General features: G+C 35.4%; 1 protein-coding gene across 1 annotated transcript; it reads left to right on the forward strand.

Annotated features, from left to right (window-relative positions):
- Positions 1–579: 579 nt before the first annotated feature.
- LOC103029242 (ADP-ribosyl cyclase/cyclic ADP-ribose hydrolase 1) lies at positions 580–7836 on the forward strand. The gene is made up of 10 exons (XM_015608547.3): positions 580–1005; positions 1596–1659; positions 2794–2917; positions 3074–3200; positions 4336–4474; positions 4603–4685; positions 4945–5018; positions 5912–6004; positions 6742–6828; positions 6941–7836. Exons 2-10 carry the CDS (start codon positions 1650–1652, stop codon positions 7035–7037), a joined length of 834 nt encoding a protein of 277 aa, XP_015464033.2. The 5' UTR covers positions 580–1005; positions 1596–1649; the 3' UTR covers positions 7038–7836.
- The last annotated feature ends 2403 nt before the right edge of the window (positions 7837–10239 follow it).

Here is a 10239-nt window from a genome sequence, read left to right on the forward strand (position 1 = left end):
AACAAAACAGTGGGCGTGGCATCGCGATGGTTTCCATCCATCGCAATGTTGGGTCATAAATGAGGATGGACGATGATATCATCCATCGGCACAACCCTATTTCTTGCATATTAATGTTGATGGGCCCCCTAGCTAAATTCGCCTTGAGCCCCCAAATTGCTAAGTCCGCCACTGGTTCTTTGTGAAGAGCACTTTCTTTGATATGTACACCATTGTTATTCAGTGTTCTACTGACGATGGACTTGAACATTTCCTTTAGTCAATGTGAGAAAGACTTAAAGTTGCTTATGTGATCCTAAAGGGTCACACACTTTTACCACTCTTGGGCATGTAATATTGGATGATTTTCCTAATATTGTGTCTCATTTTGTTTGGAAAGTACACTGTATATTATGGAAGCCCATTTCTGACACAAAAAGGGGGGTCCTCCTATAAGTCATAATAATGAGACAGTAAGTCATTATTATTAGATACTAAATCAAGAGGATCTCATAATTATGACTTAGTTTCTCCTTACATTGACCTATAGGATCCAATATTTTTCAAATCTTCCATATGTAGCCTGTCTAAAATCTATTTTTACCACAGTATACTGTATATAGCCTACTTAACCTTACATAGTATACTGTTAGTTGTAATGTAGTAGGAAAGGGGATATGGAATAAAACACAGCCTTTGTAACTGTGCATGTACTTTCCAACTGAAAATAGATGCATTCTTGACTAATTGAATATACCCCTCCTGTGTGCGCAGATACCGCCCATTGTAATTAAAGTCATGAGAGCCTGTCTATGTGTGTGTGTGTGTGTTCTTCCGGAGGCACAGCCATGCTTTTAACGGTTATGTACTACTAAAACATGTAGGAGGATACCTCTCAGTATATCTGAGAATAGTTTAATTCTGCATAGAGACAGAAGCAAAAACGCCCCTGATCCTGTGATCATTAGAAAATGAGCAAGTCTTCAACGCCGTCCTCTAAAGACCTACCATAGGTTTGCCATGAAGGTATGAGCTTAATTTTTAATATTTTTATTTCATAAAAACATGTTTTGTATTGTTTCTTAGGACTTGTAAGATGTTACTGATAGATGATAAAACACTGTTTTAGTGTAGGCTGGGTTATCATACTCTGTGTATATGTGATTGTGTTCATATATGTGCACATACCTTATCACTGTCGTTAAAAGAGTTAAGACACAGGGAGCACATTCTTTTAAGATTATCTGATCAAGAGTTTAAGGTTAAAGCAAACACACTTTGTTAACATATTAACAATGTAAAAGATTGCACTTATCCATTATATTCAGCATGCGTGATACTTGTTATTATATAGTATGAGAACAGATTTTAGTATATTTAGAACATGATGCATTTAAAGTTGAAATAAAAAAAAACATAATTGATGCCCTGAAATTTAAAATGTCCACATTTGAAAAAAAAATAGAAGTCAACCACTCTATGAGGTTAAAAAACATAATATTTTTGCATAATTTATCATATTAAACTTGGTCTTTAAATTACATAGAACTAAAGTACAAGTATTGCTTTGAATTGAGTTTGAAGGCCTGAGCTCTTTCTGGCTCTCTGTGTTGCAGGTATAATGTGTATTTCTCAAAGTCTATGTGGTTGGAGGGCAGGAAATAGACAGTATGATTTTGGGTAAGTACATCAGCAATATCAAAACTAACAATATGGAAAATTGTAATATATGTGACTGAAAGGTAGGAAAAAACATACAATTATAGTATAGGTGAAAAATAAAATTTCTACATTTGTCAAATCAATTAATAAATTCTATTCATTAGCACGTAAGTAGTGCACTAGGTTTAAGATATTTTAATACGTCATATAGGTATGCACTCAGATTATTCAATTGCTTGTTCACATTCTTATATGTTCACTTAAGTGTTTTTTTTTATTTCAGTGTTTTTCATTATTTAATTTTTTATATATTTTATGGAAATAATAAAGTCTTGAAAAAAAAAAGTGTTAAACAAACAAGAATATGTATATCCACCTCTCATTTAGAGTGCAGCTTTGCACATCTTGGCTGGATATTCTCAGTCAGATTTATGAGGTAGAATGGCTTTCAGTTAACCGCTGTGCTAAACTCATTACTTAGTTTATTACTTGAATTTCTTGTTCTCTTAATGTGTTTGAGAGCATCAGTTGTAAAGTTGTGAAGAGGTACAGTTGGTATGCAGTGAGTAGTCCTATTGTAGTAATGTTTAATTCATATTATGGCAAAAACTACTCAACTAAGTAAAGAGAAAAAATTACTTTAAGAAATGAAGTTCAGTCAATACAAACAATTTAAGAATTTTTAAGTAAAGAATCCTCAAGTGGAGTTGCAAAGACCATTAAAAACTTTATGATGAAACTGGCTCTCATCAGGACCGCCTCAGGAAAGGAAGACCAAGAGTTACCTCTGTTGCACAGAATACATTTAACAGAGTTTCCAGCCTCAGAAACCGCAAGTTAACAGCATCCCAGATAAGAAACACTTAAATGCTTCACTTTTAAGTTTATTGCATGCTTCCTTGTGTGTTACTTCATAGTCTGGATGACTTAAGTATTAATTTACCGTAGGAAAATGTAGGAAAAATAACAACATTTAATGAGAAAGTGTGTCCAAGCTTTTTACTGGTATTGTATGTTGATCTAAACTATGATATTTAGGCGTAGGCTATCCCTGAAGTCTATGCTCAAACAAATTGGATCAAATTCATTCAGACATCTAAAATTCTAGAGTTTAAAATGTATGTCTGTTTCTGTAATTTTCTTCTTTTAAAGGACTTGTCATCATTCTGTTCCTCATTGGCCATGGAAACACTGGGCCTGGAACAACCCCTCACCTAAAACACATTGTGATTGGACGATGTTATGACTATATCACTCTGGTGAACCCAAGCTTCAGGTGAGGCACTGTGAACTGTGCAAGAAGCTTAAGGGTGGGGGAGGGACAGGCTTTGCTAGTGTTAGGGAGCCTTCACTGTTATTTAAGCAAGACAGAGTAGAATACCTGAGTAACTGTTGGCTTGCTTATGTACATGTGCATGTTTTTACCATGCAGGTACAACTGTGAAGATATCTGGCGGGAGTTTGAGGAGGCAGTGGTGAGGAGGACACCATGCAGTGTGAGGGTGAAGGACTACCAGAGAATGTTCCGGGCAGTCCCTCAGACTCTTCCCTGTGACAGAGTGAGTGCCTCTGTGGAGATTACATTACATTACATTACATTACATTTGGCAGATGCTTTTGTCCAAAGCGACTTACAATAGACAAGTACAAAAGTAATAGAAGTTAAAGGTAAAACATTGTTTAGATAGGGCTCAAAGGAGGTCAAAGGGAAATAATGGGATAGAGAAGTGAAGGAGGGGAAGAGGAAAATGAGGTTAGAAGTAGTTAGTTATTTAGAGGTGATAGCAATTCAAAAATCAGGAGGACCTATGAGTTTTTTGGCCATTTCCATCACATGACATCGCGTTCAGTACCCACCCCCATGTGTTCCATCTCCATGGAAACGCGCGCCGAAGTGTAATAACAGTCCATGGCAGTGGCCAAATAGCTATTTTATTAAACACAAGGTGACGAATATCAGAGAGATGTGGATCCGGATGGGACTTAAATACCGTAGGCCCACTCAGTTCAGCGAAAACAATAGGTGATTCTGCATGTAATTTTCTCAGAGGACATCTGAGAAAAATACATACATGATCACTACGGACAGGAATAAAATTACAGAGTACCACCCCATTAAAGAGAAAATTACCCCAGGACCCCCCTGAGAAACTAACCCCGTCCGGATAGGGCTTTATCATGTTTTTTTTCATCTGGTTATCTGATGGACGAGTTTGGGTTTAGCAGTCTGACTGCAGTGAGCCAAGTGTGTGGAAAATTTGGTGGAGGAGGGATCAAGGTGGTGGGTCATTTTTTAAAAGTTGTTCTTGGCCCCATTAGTTCCAATGAAAGGAACTCTTAATGCTTCACCTTGACCAGATATTTTAGACAATTTAATGCTCCCGTTTGGGGATGGCCCCTTCCTGTTTAACATGACTGTGCACAAATCAAATTGGTGGCATAATCAATTTGAGTAAATAAAAAAAAATATTACACGTTACTGATTCCAAATTAAAAGCATGCGTTGACCCCTTAATGTAAACAGCCATAGAAAATACACATTGATTTTAATTCATTTAGTTTAATTCTGCTTAATTGTTTTAGAAGTGAAAACCCAAACCCACTTGATCAGGATAAATAAATCTGGCTCATTTACACTTACTCTGCATGCGTTCACGTGCATAAAATGTCACTGTACATTTAATATTATTTCAGCTGCTGTTCTGGAGCAAGACTCGGGACCTGATGCACAGCTATGCAGCCGTCACAGGAAGGTTCTGGACTTTAGAGGACACGCTGGTGGGATTCATGTTTAATGATCTCATCTGGTGTGGGCAGCGCGAGAGAGACAGAGGTACAGATATAAGTACAGACCACCAGACAGCCACTGTAAAGCGATGGAATTAATCTGACATTATTATAACCTATTAATGAATGACATTGAAGCTGCTTTAACAAACAAAACATCTCTGTTTTGGAAAGGATTTGATTTTCAGTCCTGTCCAGAGTGGTCAACATGTGTAACCCATCCTGTGTATTCACTGTGGAAGAGAGCATCACAAAATGTAAGTTGTTTAGCAGTTTACACACAGAGTAAGTGCAGAGCCAACAGCAATTTGCTGTTGAGTACTGCTACAACATGCTTTGTGTTGTGGTCCACTTTGTAGAGTAGATCTAAATTTGATCTGTAAATGTGTCTATTCTGATGTTTGGATTCATTATATTCATGTATGTAGTCAGTGGATGTGCTAAAAAAATTACTTTATTAATGCTTAAAGCTTTTTCAGTCCCGTAACCATAAATGGATGCTATTTGTCTTGACAGTTTGCTGCTGCAGCCTGTGGAAACATAACTGTGCTCTTAAATGGATCAATTCATAACGCTTTCAACAGGAAAAGGTAGGCAAAATTATAGTTTTCTTATTTTACAGGTATGGTATTTGGATAGTTAAACATTTTGACTAAATAAAAGTTCTACTTTTAATCCAAGGGAAAAAAATGCATTACCTGCACAGGAATTACAGACATTTTTCACAGGTAAAAGTAACTGGAAAATTTCCTTCTGCGCTGTTTTATGGCCTATTCCCCTCCCAATGTTGAATCAACTGTATGGTAAAGAATTAGTGCCAAAAATAAAAAAAATAAATCAATTACTGCAAATGGAATAAAACCACTTTTTCATCACTTCATCCAACTGTTTTTTGAAATTGTATGGTGCTAAAATGTAAAATGCTTATTCAAAAAGCAGACGGTTGAGGACATTATGTTGATTCAATGTTACAATTTCAACATTTGCAAATCCGTTAAACAATAAATGTTGTTTTAATGTTAAACAGACATTACTTCAATTATATTTCAACCACATTTTAGTTGAAGGTCGGTTGTGTGCCGGCTGGGTTGTTACTGTATTTCAACAATTAATCAGATATACTCTAGGATGTGGAGCTTGATTCCATTTGTGATATTTGCATTGGTCATATTTAAGCAGAAATATTTAAATGCAGGAAAAAATAAACAAACAATATCCACAATCCACTATCAAATTATTTAATAGTTGTTGTTTTAAAAATCCAAACTCAAGATTGTGATCTTTCACATGAATACAAAACCAAATAGTTACAAACAGCTGCACACTGGGAATTAGTTACACCATGTCTATCCAACAGTTGATATGAAAGAATACATTATTATCTGTACAGAGAATGATCCTTCCTATGCTTTTATAGCTGGTATTGAATATAGTTATGAATTGTTTTGTATGGTATTTTGTATGTATATGTTTATTTCTGCAGCATGTTTGGAAGCGTGGAGTTGGACAATCTAAACCCCAGGATGGTGTCTCATGTCCATATTAAAGTCGTTCCAAATCTGGAAGGTCCATTTGTGTAAGTGAGCTTGAACAGATGAGCTTAGCTGCATTGCTGTTCTTTGTGTGTTGTGTCACCTGTGTCACTGTGAGTTGTGTGTGTTTGTGACAGTCAGTTATAAAAGATGGTACCCATTAATTCAAACAGATCTTTAAAAGTCTACCCATATATTTTAAGTTAAAGGGTCCATGTTCTTTATTTGTTCTTGTGTGTTTGTTTCTTCAATATTCACTGAAAGGGATTTTTAAGAATTTCTATATATACATTATATATTCATCCATTAAAAATGTAGTGTGGGCTGGAATAAATACTTTTATTTTTAGTTTAGAATTAATGTGCCTTGCTAAACTGCTGTAGGTTGAATATCAATAGAACATAGCTTAGCTTTTTCCATGGCATATCACAAAAAAGTAACTGAAAAAAGATATATTTCTTAAATATATAAACTGGGGAAAGAATAATTTGAAACAGTGTAACATTGCTTAGAAACTGCTTTGATTTGACAGGAAAGCAACTTTTTAAACAAGTGAATATGAGCATGTGTGCTGGATTTCATGACATTACATGTAGCTTGGTTTGCACTGTAAGTAGTAAGGAAACAGTATATTTTTAAAACTGTACATATCACACAATTTCAAAACAAGCTTGGGCCCTTTAAAATCCCAAGTGTCAAGAGCTAGAATTACAAAAGTTTTCCTAGGAAAAACAGTTCCAACCCCTGGGGTTTCTTCATGTTTTCTTCTTTGTATTTCTAGAGAATCCTGCTCAAAAGGCTCCATCCTGGATCTCATAAATGTCCTAGAGAGCAGAGGATTCCGCTGGTCCTGCACAGACAGAGACGTGTATGTATCATATTTTGGATCTCTCTGATAAACACATTTCCATTTCTTTACTCGCTACACACAAACTGCACAAAGCAGCACTTCATTAATACATGTCTCTCTTTCAAAACAGAACCCTGATGATTCTCCAGTGCATGAAGAACCCAAGACAGTCCAGCTGCCAAACATGTTCCTCCAGTCTTTTACACAGAAAGAGCCTTTATCTTTAGCGTGACCACGTATTGCGCAGGACAGCCACTACAATGGATTCCTTAAAGCAAAGGAGTCAAAATGAGATATGTTGAGACATGCCATAGAAGAACCTCTTTTAGGTGCCAAAAACATTGTATTTGTGTTTATTTGTTTTATAATTGATATGTATGTGTGTAGAACTGTTAAACTCTTTAACATTTCATATTTCTTACAAAAAAAAGCAAAGATCCCCAACAGCACTCTGAAACACCCTCTAGTGGCCCACTCAAATAGGGCTATTCACTAAACACCAACTTTACCTCTTCACAACTTTACAACAGATGTTTTTAAACACATAAAGAGACAAGAAAAATGTAAGTATTTGACTCTCGACAAGTTTAGCACAGTTGTTTTAATGGATGCCGACTGAGGAAATGCCAAGATGTTCCAGTCTGTCATCTAAGCAAGAGGTGCAACTTTGAAGAATCTACAATATACAACATATATATCTCTTTTCTTATACAAACAGAAAAATCTCAGTTCAAAACTAGAATCTATAAAAATAATATAAATAGAGATGAACAAATAAAAACATATTGCAAGAGTAGGCAAATTCTGTAACCCAACAATAAAAGTCATTGTTTCTCAGAAAAAAACAACATGCCCCCTGTTAAGTACTATCCAGATTGGAAGTGTCCAGTGTTTTCACTGAACAGCACTTACAAGTGTCAGAACTTGAAAATCTAAAGAAAGAATAACATTTGGTTTTAGTTTTTTTTAGTAATGTGCATTCTACAATTAACCACAGACTCTATTCTATTAAAGACTGTACACAAGTGTTGGTTTGATCTGTGTGTTTTAAATCTCAACAAGCTCAACATGACTAAAGTACCGCAATTTGGTCTGTGCAGCATTTAAAAAGTATAACAAGAAAGTGCGAAAAGGAGTATTTTTGTTTGGGTTGTCATTCATTTTTTTTTTTTTTATTATGAATTTATTTATTTATTTATTTATTATTTATTAATTCCTTACAGTATCAGTGAAAAGTTTGGACAATTTATCCTGTACAACAGAGGAAACTCTTGGCCTCCTTTTCCTAGGGTGGTTCTGATGAGAGCCAGTTTCATCATAACATTAGAACATTACTCAAATAGGGCTATTCACTGAATGTGCGTAGAACTGTTAAACTCTTTAACATTTCATATTTCTTACAAAAAAAGCAAAGATCCCCAAAGGCACTCTGAAACACCCTCTAGTGGCCCACTCAAATAGGGCTATTCACTAAACACTAACTTTACCTCTTCACAACTTTACAACATATGTTTTTAAACACATAAAGAGACAAGAAAAATGTAAGTATTTGACTCTTGACAGGTTTAGCACAGTTGTTTTAATGAATGCCAACTGAGGAAATGCCAAGATGTGCAAATCTGTCATCTAAACAAGAGGTGCCTTTGAAAAATCTGCAATATAAAACATATTATTATATTACTAAAAATATATATAGATTTATTTTCTTATTCAAACAGAAAACGCTAAGAAAAACTAGAATCTATATAAATACTATAAATAATGATGAACAAATAAAAACATGTTGCAAGAGTAGGCAAATTCTGTAAGCCAACAATAAAAGTAATTGTTTCTCAGAAAAAACAACATGCCCCCTGTTAAGTACTATCCAGATTGGAAGTGTCCAGTGTCCACAGACTATATTCTATTAAAGACTGAGGAAATGCCAAAATGTGCAAATATGTCATCTAAACAAGAGGTGCTACTTTGAAGAATCTACCATATAAAACATATTCGGGGTTGTTTAAGACTTTTTTTGTTCACTAAATAAATCCATGATTTTCTTCATAGTTTGGATGACTTTAGTGTTAATCTACACTGCAGAACCTTTTTAAATAATGAAAAAACCACTTTATTTAAGATGTTTACAAACTTTTGAATAGTATTGTACATGGTGGTACTTTTGTCTGGCTGTCTCACCTGTGTTGGGTTTTAATTTACCTGCTGTGCAGAGTGTGTAGGTCATTGTTTGTCCACCAGAGGGCTCTAGAAGGCTCCACTAGAAGAGAGCCTGAAAATACATGACTGAAAGATAAAGCATCTAGAACAGAGGTGCTCCCCAGTCTCATCCACAAAGGACTGGTGTAGCTGCAGGTTTTCATTCATTACAGCAGATGCACACCAGATTCCACTTGTTTAATCAGGTAATCTCAGCCTTTAAACAATGTGCTTCTGCTTGGTTGGAATTAAAGTCTGTGCCGGCTCTTTGTGAATAAGACCTTAAAACATCTGTCGAACAGCATCTGTTCAGACCAGGGATCACCAGCCCTGGCTTTAGTCAAGAGTTTAGTTCATCAATCCCACCTGATCCAGAGAATATTATACGAATGTTTAGCAACATTTTTGAAAAGGTTCCAGAAAGATTGACCTGTAATGTTACAGAAATTAAGTTCCAGGAATGTTGTTAAAAAAAAAAAAAAAAAAACGTGATGTACTGATAGGTTGCATCACAACATTATTTGAATGTTTCTAACATTGCGTTTTCAGCTAGGTGAATACTAACATTATGGAAACATTAAAAGTAACATTCTCAAAACTAAAAATAAAACAAGCGTGATGACTGAACAGATTGAACATTCTAAGAATGTTACTAACCAATTTTTTTCATTGTTAGCAGGGTACCAGGTAATCTAGGTGGTCTGTTTTTGTTTTGTTTTTTTTATCAGATGGGTAGAGTAGGTTTAGAACGCGTGACAAGAAGTCATCTTCTCAAAGAGAGCTTGTGTTGTTTGCCTTCTGCAGGAAGGATGGAGGTGTTAGAGGAACAAAGGCAGGTTTTGTATGCATACACAGGCCCCAACAAGATTTTCAGCACTGTTCACCACTGTGTTTAATGTCATTTCCTGTTAAAATGACAAATGACATTTGCAAAACAGACTAATTCTCAAAGAAGGCACAACAAAGACGGAGCAAACACACAAATCCTGCATCTGGGTTAAAGGCTTCACGAGTTGCGTCACACAAAGTCTCTAAACTTTTATACATTTAGATTTGCACTACCGTTTATACTGGCACTGTCATATACTTGTTAACCCCCCATCAAAACCCAAACTGTGACTTTTAAGAACTGGTATGTACTATTTTAATTTAACCAGCCTTTGAAGCTTTTTGCATCTATTTAAATTCCTTAAATCTCTTTAATTTCCCACATAAATACTGAACTGTGACTTT

The sequence above is a fragment of the Astyanax mexicanus genome, chromosome 1 (assembly GCF_023375975.1).
Source record: "Astyanax mexicanus isolate ESR-SI-001 chromosome 1, AstMex3_surface, whole genome shotgun sequence".
Classification (NCBI taxonomy): Eukaryota; Metazoa; Chordata; class Actinopteri; order Characiformes; family Acestrorhamphidae; genus Astyanax; species Astyanax mexicanus.